At 35.9% G+C, this 9,564-nt stretch overlaps 2 protein-coding genes across 3 annotated transcripts; both read left to right on the top strand.

Annotated features, from left to right (window-relative positions):
* LOC113303220 (ras-related protein Rab5) lies at positions 1-4,339 on the top strand. 2 transcript variants are annotated; one of them, XR_003337356.1, is made up of 9 exons: positions 1-180; positions 274-351; positions 440-607; positions 895-943; positions 1,085-1,158; positions 2,127-2,220; positions 2,438-2,737; positions 3,029-3,132; positions 3,961-4,339. XR_003337356.1 is itself a non-coding variant. In XM_026552241.1 (8 exons), exons 1-7 carry the CDS (start codon positions 142-144, stop codon positions 3,130-3,132), a joined length of 606 nt encoding a protein of 201 aa, XP_026408026.1. In that variant the 5' UTR covers positions 6-141; the 3' UTR covers positions 3,961-4,323. The 2 variants fall into 2 exon arrangements, 1 of the variants encoding a protein (XP_026408026.1); XM_026552241.1 differs by lacking the exon at positions 2,438-2,737 and having other exon boundaries at positions 6-180; positions 3,961-4,323.
* Positions 4,340-4,844: 505 nt separating this feature from the next.
* On the top strand, positions 4,845-9,112 carry LOC113306735. Its single transcript, XM_026555644.1, has 8 exons — positions 4,845-5,238; positions 5,329-5,601; positions 5,703-5,773; positions 5,861-5,969; positions 7,170-7,330; positions 7,845-7,950; positions 8,039-8,164; positions 8,733-9,112. Exons 1-8 carry the CDS (start codon positions 5,047-5,049, stop codon positions 8,865-8,867), a joined length of 1,173 nt encoding a protein of 390 aa, XP_026411429.1. The 5' UTR covers positions 4,845-5,046; the 3' UTR covers positions 8,868-9,112.
* The last annotated feature ends 452 nt before the right edge of the window (positions 9,113-9,564 follow it).

The raw sequence follows: 9,564 nt of genomic DNA, 5'->3' as shown, positions 1-9,564 counted from the left end.
TCTTTCACAAAATATTTTTGCATTCTCGAATCAGGAAAAACTCTCCTCGCTTCCTATATAGATCAATTGATTTACCGAAGAACATTGAAATAATTTTAATTTAATCGATTCATCAATATTTTCTAAGTTGTAATATCTCCAATGGCTACAATTGGGAACAACAATCTTAATGCGAAACTTGTAAGTCAAAATCATCAATTTTGGGGTTTCAATTTTGATCATCTAACTTGAATTTCGATCTATATATTAATGATTATGATCTCCGACTGGTAGGTTTTGCTTGGTGATATGGGAGCAGGTAAATCAAGTCTTGTTTTGCGATTCGTCAAAGGTCAATTTCTCGAGTTTCAGGTAGTTTATATGAATTTTGACTATGATGAATTTGTTTTGATTAGGGTTTTTGGTTCATATTATTGATTGTTTGTATGCGTCGTGATAGGAATCAACAATTGGAGCAGCGTTTTTCTCACAGACGTTGGCTGTGAATGATGCAACTGTTAAATTTGAGATTTGGGATACCGCCGGTCAGGAGAGATATCATAGCTTGGCTCCTATGTACTACAGAGGAGCTGCTGCTGCAATAATCGTTTACGACATAACTAGCACGGTTTGTTTTATTTTGCTTGATTTGTATCTCCTATTTCTTAGAACTTAACTTGAAAAGTTTTAGTTATTGGGAGTGAGATTATTTCTGGACCATTCTGCTTGCATGCATCCTTCTTTACCTGTCAAGGAGAAGAAATAAAATAGATTGATTGAGAAGTTTCATTTTTTTTTATCACTGGAATGTTATTTGAAAATTTTGGGGCAAATTCATGTTTTGTGTTTCATTTTGTAGTTTGGAGCAAGTGGTTGAGTTGTTGCTAATAGATTGTTTGTTCTTAAAACTTTTAGGAGTCTTTCACGCGTGCAAAGAAGTGGGTGCAAGAACTACAAAAACAAGGTGTGCTTTAGATATACTTATTGAAGCTGAGCCTTACGTTTAAGAAAATTTGTTTTGGTTAATTTTGTTCTTGTTCAAATATGGATCAAATTTTGTGTTAGTTACACATCTATATAATATCTGCCCTGTACTTGATTTCAGGTAATCCCAACATGGTTATGGCACTTGCTGGAAATAAAGCCGACTTAGAAGAAAAAAGGAAGGTGACAGCTGAGGTCAGTATTGTTTCTTCGGTTCTTTGAGTTCCCTACTGTTATATCTAAAGATAAATACAAATGGTATAAATTATAAATGCAAAAAAGGATTTCGCAATGCAACTATCAGTTACCTATTAAACCAAGAAAGCTTTACTCCTTGGTCCTGTCTCAAACTCTCAATCTCTCAATTTTTTTCTCCTGAGGTCAGTATTGTTTCTTCGGTTCTTTGAGTTCCCTACTGTTATATCTAAAGATAAATACAAATGGTATAAATTATAAATGCAAAAAAGGATTTCGCAATGCAACTATCAGTTACCTATTAAACCAAGAAAGCTTTACTCCTTGGTCCTGTCTCAAACTCTCAATCTCTCAATACAAATGGTATAAATTATAAATGCAAAAAAGGATTTCGCAATGCAACTATCAGTTACCTATTAAACCAAGAAAGCTTTACTCCTTGGTCCTGTCTCAAACTCTCAATCTCTCAATTTTTTGATATGGTATGTAAGCATGGAAGCATAGTGACCAATTGTTGACACATCCTTTTTGTCTCTGAGCTTATGCAACTAGTGGAGGCTGCTGTTATGTTTTTATTTCCCATCAGTATTTTGGTCATGTTTTCAAAAACATGATAGATGCATGTTGAAGATTAGAGAAAAGACTTTTAGGAGGCACGTAATCCTTGTGGAAGTTGCCACATCGTGCCCATTTTTATTGAGCTGCGCTTCTTCCACTCGGAATTTGATAATCGCATTGTTATGGACCCTAATCAATATTGAGTTGTCTTGTGCTTGTAAAACCGATTGTGGCATGTCAACATCTTACATTTACTCATATTTTTCTTTTTTCTTTTTCGAGAATGCATGTGAATATGTGATGTAGAGTAGATGTATGTAGTCAGACCTTATCATAGACATTTATCTTTTCATTTCGAAGTTCATCGTATCTTTATCTTGATTCGTATTGTCATATCATTTGCCCCACAGGAAGCTCGTGTTTATGCCGAAGAGAATGGTCTTTTCTTCATGGAGACCTCTGCAAAGACTGCTATCAACGTCAACGACATATTCTATGAAATAGGTATGTTTTGGTTTTAGTTTTCTTGACATTAGGGACCAACAGTAATTGCATGATTACCATTTGTCAACCTGCAAGTCCTTACTGCTGTTTATAGCATTCAGTATTTTTTGCTGAAGTGCGTGTTTAAAGTTGAAAGTGTGATTACTTCAATATGTGGATAATGAGTCTGTCTTGAACTTTCCCGTATTGTCAAGTAATAAAGGAATTTTCCTGGCAGAGTATCGTTACAGTCTTTTCAAAGGCAATAGTGAAGGAGATCCAATAACATGAGCCCCATCAATGATGTTGATCATTTGAAGCTGCTGCTTGATATCGTAATTAGTAGCATGATCATAGCGGGAAACATCGGTAGCATGTGAACTGATAGACTCTAGGATCATGGTCGTACGTGGACTAGGATGTAGAAAGCACAGATGCTTTGGCATTTGAGAATGCAAGAGAAGTTGCAGCGTGGTAATCTAAACAAATCAAATCCTGAAAGGCCGGGTCTCACAAACTTTAATGAAATAGGAATGCTGTATGTTTCTCCTTCAATTGCAAGTAGTTTACCTTTCAGAAGATCCTGTACATTTATTTATCGAGATTCTTATTCATTCTTATTCATATATGAGTTAAATACTTTTAAGTAAAATGCTTTCTTATGAAATAAGTACCAGTTGATGTCCTTGGATTGGCTTAGTGTTACAAAGTTTTCTGGTTTCTCTTGATCTTATTATTCATTTTGAGCACTTTCTTTATCACAAATTATGACTAGTACTTCCTGGTGATTCTGTAGCCTGATTTTGGCTTTTTGTTTTGGTGCTAACAGCAAAGAAGTTGCCCCGTGCTCAACCTGCTCAAAACCCAACAGGGATGGTTCTTGCAGACAGACCAGCAGAAAGATCCCAAGCTGCATCATGCTGTTCCTCCTAAGTACGTTCTTCCTGTTCTAATATTAAATTTTGTTTCTTTGGTTGGTAATTGTAATCTTTTGCAACTTCATATGGCTCTCCGACTCTGCCGTTTGTCATTTTCTCTTGGAAGGTTTTCCTGGGTTTCCTGTTTTTACTCGATTTATATTGCGGGGGGTAGGCTGGTTGATATATAGGTTCCAAAGGTGAAACTGATATTCTAGAGCCAATAAGAATGTGTTTGAAGGCGTCAAATTGTTGAAGTTTACAGAAATACAGTGGAAATGCAGCACTGAGTATATTTTGGGAGCTGAGAATGATTGAATTTGAATTACGTTAGTGAACAAAGAGTGATGGTATATGGGGAAAGATTATAGAAGCAAAAGCCCTTTCTTGGAGGTCACACAGAAGGCTTGATACCTATTTAGAAATGAGAACCCAACCTAGATACTAGATGCCGGGTATCATTTGGGTCATGATTCCCGTTTTGATACCCATTTAGTATATTTTCAACCCAGATCATGACTTCTTCCAATTATGGCTCTCAAGGCTCCCTGGTTTTATCTCTCTGGCATTATGCTAATGGATTATTTTCTTACTCTCTGTTCTTTATTACAATTTTTGATTTTCTTTTGTTGCCCCCCTGAAATCCTGTTTCGAGCTAAGCTTTGACTACCATCTGTTGCTTGCTATTCTTTGTTTCAGTCCATGATTACATGCTCCTATGACTTTTATTGTCTAAAGTGTTACAGTAATGCGTTATTCATGAATGCTTAATAGTATTGAATGCTTGATGCTGTTTACTTCTGTTTTGCTTTAATGACGTGAATTTTCTAATTTTACTGACCAGATTTACAATAAAGACAATCAAGCTCTATAAATGGTTTAGAGAAGGTGTACCTAGAAGTGGCAAGTGAAATCCTTGGAGCTTGCGAGCTGTTTTTCTCATCCAGTGTCTTACGTAGTAAGAAGGAACATGGACCTATATCTGAACTTTTCTCTAATTTCTTTGAGGTTTGTTCAGTCTAAATATGTTCCTAAACCTTGTAAATGTGTTGGTATATAACGTGTGCACCGTTATTGAAAGATATTGTGATGAGTTTGATATTCAATTGTTCTTACGTCGTTATTCATGTTTAGTTTGCATATGCCATGCCTATTCGGGAACAACATTATTGAATTCTCGATATCTCTAGTATTGAATTCTCGATACTCATGTTTAGTTTGCATATGCCATGCCTATTTGGGAACTTACTGTAGTTTTTCCTGTGTTTCACCAATTACAGAAAATTATATTGTAGCACTAGAAGTAGTTGGGAACCACAACTGCGCCTCTATGGTAATTATAATGTGCATTGTGCTGATCCTCATTAAGACGCTAGATCCACCAGGATTCAGTGTTTTATCACCACTATGCTAGTCAGGGTTTTCCAATAGCGAACCATAAAAAAATCTTAAATGCGAGCACGTCGCCAAATATGGTTTACCTTCCGGTATGGAGCATGGTTCGCTTTTGGGCCTCGGCGCATCGAGCATGGGGGCAAAAAATGCCCAGATCTGTTTGTTTCGTTTTCAGACCGGCGGTTGTTTCACAGACTTTCTAGCATTTCAATTTCAAATGTCTTGTTTTAAACAATTCAAAAATCTTATGAATTAATGAACCGTTGAGAACTTTTCATAATAGTGGGTCCCAAACATTTTCAAAAACCATCAAAATTGAAATCCCAACAGCTATTCTCTCCTCTCTCCCCCTTTCACCAAAACCCCGCGTTTCAAAAACACAAATTCCTTTTCTTATCTTCAATTTCTAGGGTTTGCGTTTTTACAATTTTTCTGCTAGATTTTGTACTTCAAAATCAGAACTTGGAATATTAGGGGTTTTTGTGTAGTGCTTTCTCTTATCATACGCTAATTAGGGTTTTTTGAGAGTACAGAAATGGATATCCATCAAGATCTTGACGATTACATCAAAGAATCAATCGATTATACTCTAGGTTTACCTGTATCAGAAAGAACATTAGAAAAAAAACTACTTGCTTCTGAAGATGCAAGAAAACGACTTCAAGATCAGTACTTTGTTTTATATTCTCGGTTGAAAGAGAAAGACGAATTAATTGAAAGATCCAAGGTTAGTTCTTTCCTTTCAAAACTTTCTGATTTTTTCTTTTGAGAGAAACCGCATCTTAAAATCTTCATGTTTATTCTTTTGATGTTTTAGTCTGAAGCGTGTATGAGTAATCAAGCTGTGAAGAGATTTGTTGAGGCGAATCAGAAATTGGCTCTTGAATGTAAAAATCTTCTTTCTCAATGTTCAAAATTGGAAATAGAATGTTCATTGTATGACCATGATCGAGAGGCTTTAATGGAGTTTGGTAACGAAGCTGATGAACGGGCTAAAGAAGCTGAGATTCGTGTTGTTGAAGTTGAAAACGACTTGAAAATACTCTCTGAACAACTTGATTTCTATAAACATCAATGTGATGTTCGCATGGTAATTCCCAGTTTGTTCTTTCTTCAACCTTTCTTGGTATTCATCGTGTTCATGTTGTTGATTTTGGACTTCTGTTTAATTACTGGAAATTGTATCAATAGGTGAATGAAAGAAAGGCTACTGAAGAATTGATATCGTTAAGACAGAGGGTCGCGGAGCTTGTACGTTTACGGTATGCAGATTATCAATTTCTTTTTTAAATGAGTTCTATGTCCATGTTAAATTTGCTGATCTACTGTCAATTGCTTGGTATAAATAGGTCGCTTGAGTCGCAGGATAATAAGGTTGCTTGTAACAAATGTTCCTCATTCAAGACGGTGAATGGAAATTCCCCTCTACAGATGTCAGACGATTCAGACGTAATGAATGTAAGTACTAACACTTAAAAAATAGAATGTATGTGCTAAATTTGAGTTCATTTACCGCGCGATATTCATAGGAAAAGAGCTCTTTTTTTTATTAACAGAAATGCAATAATATAGAATTATGGATGGCTGTGCACTTTGTAACAAATGCTTATGTAAATGGGAATAAATCACCATAACATAGGTAACCTTTAGGAATATTGACACTCTTATACCAGGAACAGTATAATGATCAATTGATACTTGGTTTACTAGTTCTATAGAAGTTCTCTGTCCGATAAAACTCAGCCTCCTGTGTCGTACTTTGAATTGTTATTCACTACATTCGGAGCTGAACCGACTTGTTTTGTCTATTATCTTTGTCCTGATTGAAATGGTGCATGCTTTGAATTGTAATTAACTGATGCGCTTTGAACTCCTTCTAAATCATTAGTAGATATCTGCTCTTATAGAGTTACCTGCATGTGTTATGTTAACTAAAGATAAACTCATGAAAGGCCGTTTAAAAACACGGTTCCATTTATCAAAAAGTGTACTTAGGGTGTTTATACAAATCGTTTTACATTTCTTTGGTGTTGATTTTGTTCGTTTTATAGACTATTATCCGTGTTGGCTTTTCTTCCATCGCAATAAGATGAGAATGCACTTGTCTGCTGTACTGAGTGTGAAATATACTAACATTATAAGGCTTGGGAAGCTAACATGTTGATGAAGGGAACTTTTATATCACGTCAGTCATACAATCTTCAGTGGATGGTCTTCAATATTTTCTAATCAAGTTGTTTTTACCTCTTCAAAATGCAAATTGATTAAGTGAAAGATAAGCCCAGAATGTGTTTGCTGACATGTCTCATTTTTCTGCAAGTGATCACAACTGCATTAGTGAGAATGTCCTCCACAAGTTGGGGTCCTCATTGCATTACAGCTAGTAGGGATTGAACACATGTGTTTGAATATTTCAACAAGTAAACAGTTTGATCTCTTCTTTTACTATTACTGAGAAGCTATTTCTTCATTAGGAAGAAACATTCACTTAATCTGTTTCTTGTGCAATATTATTTTAACATGAAGACTTTCTCCTGATTCTCCTTTGCTTAATTTGTTAGATGGATTAAATGTATACTAGGCTTTACGGGTAACAGAAATCGTGAATATAACTAAAATACTGAAGGATAACAATAGTGTACTTGTGTGGTGTTGAAGGTTGATTCTTCTGCATTTAGCACCAACTTGGAAGCACATCTGCTGGACTCTCTAATAGTTTCAATAACTGATAAAGATGAAGCTGCGGCAAATGCACACGCTTTTCTAGAGGCGAATAGTGGAGTTGAATCATGTCAAGGTTTACTCAAAATATGGGACAGGTACAGTCTTCTTCTCCTTGTGTGACTTTTTCTTTTATCTGGGTTAGAATTTAGATATATCTCACCATAATGCATGATGCTCGGAATGGATAACCGGTAACCACTAGCACAATAGCTACTTCTCCTATTTTCATGTTCATGGGTTGCAGTAGTGCAATTAAGGATCTGTCATGTCAAAAGCTAAGAAGACAAAGTAAAGCTATATGATAATAACTAAATAGGAATCCTATCCTTATTCATCTACCGTAGTCTATATATTAAATATTAATTGAGGTTACTGAATGTAATCATTTACCATTCGACATACAACTACAAGTACGGTACGGCCTCTAAGAGACCCAAAGCTTCAACTAGTTCTAAATGCCTGTATAACTGTTGCATAATAATGCCTCACGGCATAACTTTATTTGTTAATTGACTGTGTCTTGTCAAAAACACCGAAAAATTAGAAGTTTCGAACAAGAAATGGGAACCTTATTCTCTGCTTAACATGGTGAAATTTCTTAAGCTGCAGCTTGAGTCCAGCAACTCAAAATGTCATAGCTTTGGCTTCTGAGATTAGAGCGTTGCAAACCGACAAAGAGCATCTTACAACTAACCTTGTCAGAGCTGAGGAGGAGGTAAATGTGTTTGTTTTTTCTTAATTCAGTTTTGTCATGGTTTATATCCATTTAGAAATAATCAATGTTTTACCTTGCATGGGTTTAGGTGAAAGCATTGTTTGAAGAAAATACTATCTTGGATGAGGAGAATAAAAGGTTGTTGAGGCAATACAACAGAGAAAGGCATCATCAAGGATCAGGAGACAAACATACCAGCAGTGCATCAACAAAGGTAATGTTTTGATTAATAATAGGATAAGCTTCGTATACTGAAGGCCCTGTTTGTTAACATTTAGAATAATTTGGAAAAAAAAAATTGTTTGAAACTGGACAACCCCCATCATAACTAGGTTTTAAGGTTTCAGCATAACTCCAGTGATGTTCGACAGTTTCTGTTCCCAGTCCCTGGGTTTGCACACACCGCTGGTACTCTTGCATGAACATATAAAATACCTTTGCAGTATCTGGCTCAGGCATATATTACATTCTTAAATAAGAAAAGACTTTCCTTTGGGCTAGATATGTTTAGCATACAACATAGAGGGATCCTGCGCTTCCATTTACGAAATGCATAATTGGGTAGGAAATATTCTGATTCTAGAATGAGCCGAGAAAAGGTGAAGTTGGTAATGACATGAGTTTATTGAATTTGGCTGATATCCACATATCTGAAACGTGTTAGCAGCTTTTATCATAACCTCGCTTATTATAACTTTACTTACAGTTTGCTTTATTACCTGTAATGAGTTAAAAGTATTTGCTTGATTCTCATAGTATAATCTATCGCAACTGGCGTGCAGGGAAAAAAGCGTCGTTCGAGCCCCAAAACATGCAGTATAATTGAGAGGAAAATTGATTTTGAGCAAGATTTACCAAGACATCCTCTATCTCCTATTCAGTACAACTCACCAAATTCCAGAGTTTATAACAATTAAAGGAAGGGAGGTCACCACCAGTAGAGGATTTTCTATCCTTTTCTTCTTTTGTGCTTGTATCAAAGATTACGTTACCGTCTTCTGGTAACATACATCTGTTGTTTGACTTATTAAACACTGGGAATCGGCATTACCTCAAAACCTTCATTTTCTATGTTTGTACAAAAACATTTATGAAAGGTTCCTGAAAATTAGTGCATACACAATATATATAGGAAGTCTGAATTCCATTTCTTATTTTCTTATCCTGTTGAATAAAGTTTTCATAATAAGTTAGGTGGAGACGTAGGCCTAAACAGTGTACACGCAATTAAGCTCAAGATTTGGGATTGAGATTGAAGTCATACATACTAGATACAAATTCAGATTCTTATTGTAAGATCATGTCTTGTCTAGTAACTGAAAGACTCTACAAGGAAGAACATATGATCCCCTGCATTATCAATTGCTTTCGAGAAAGCATTAAAGTGCAACCGTCATTGTTTCAGTTGCTTTCAGTTTAAGACGGCAATCGTCACCACTAGAGGTGGGCGAAAGAATTTATTCCACGTGTTGGTAGATCTGACGGTGTAGATTATAACTTGATTGACGGTTGACAACAAAGTTCAAGCTTCTTTGAACTATATAATTCTAAGGGTGCACACGGTGCGGTTCGGCTCGGTTCCTGCCCAGGTAGAGTACCTGTACCTCTCTAGGT

The sequence above is a fragment of the Papaver somniferum genome, chromosome 8, assembly GCF_003573695.1.
Source record: "Papaver somniferum cultivar HN1 chromosome 8, ASM357369v1, whole genome shotgun sequence".
Classification (NCBI taxonomy): Eukaryota; Viridiplantae; Streptophyta; class Magnoliopsida; order Ranunculales; family Papaveraceae; genus Papaver; species Papaver somniferum.
Note: the sequence above shows the minus strand (reverse complement) of the source record. Positions and strands in the feature narration are given on the sequence as shown.

What these genes read in the sequence shown, in the direction of transcription:
- LOC113306735 (XM_026555644.1), top strand. Translation starts at nt 5,047, where the DNA reads ATGGATATCCATCAAGATCTTGACGATTACATCAAAGAATCAATCGAT. An exon ending in ATCAATGTGATGTTCGCATG is followed by an intron (nt 5,602 to 5,702) that starts GTAATTCCCAGT and finishes TTGTATCAATAG; the next exon opens with GTGAATGAAAGAAAGGCTAC. An exon ending in ACGATTCAGACGTAATGAAT is followed by an intron (nt 5,970 to 7,169) that starts GTAAGTACTAAC and finishes GTGGTGTTGAAG; the next exon opens with GTTGATTCTTCTGCATTTAG.
- LOC113303220 (XM_026552241.1), top strand. Translation starts at nt 142, where the DNA reads ATGGCTACAATTGGGAACAACAATCTTAATGCGAAACTT. An exon ending in GTCAATTTCTCGAGTTTCAG is followed by an intron (nt 352 to 439) that starts GTAGTTTATATG and finishes GCGTCGTGATAG; the next exon opens with GAATCAACAATTGGAGCAGC. An exon ending in TTTACGACATAACTAGCACG is followed by an intron (nt 608 to 894) that starts GTTTGTTTTATT and finishes TAAAACTTTTAG; the next exon opens with GAGTCTTTCACGCGTGCAAA.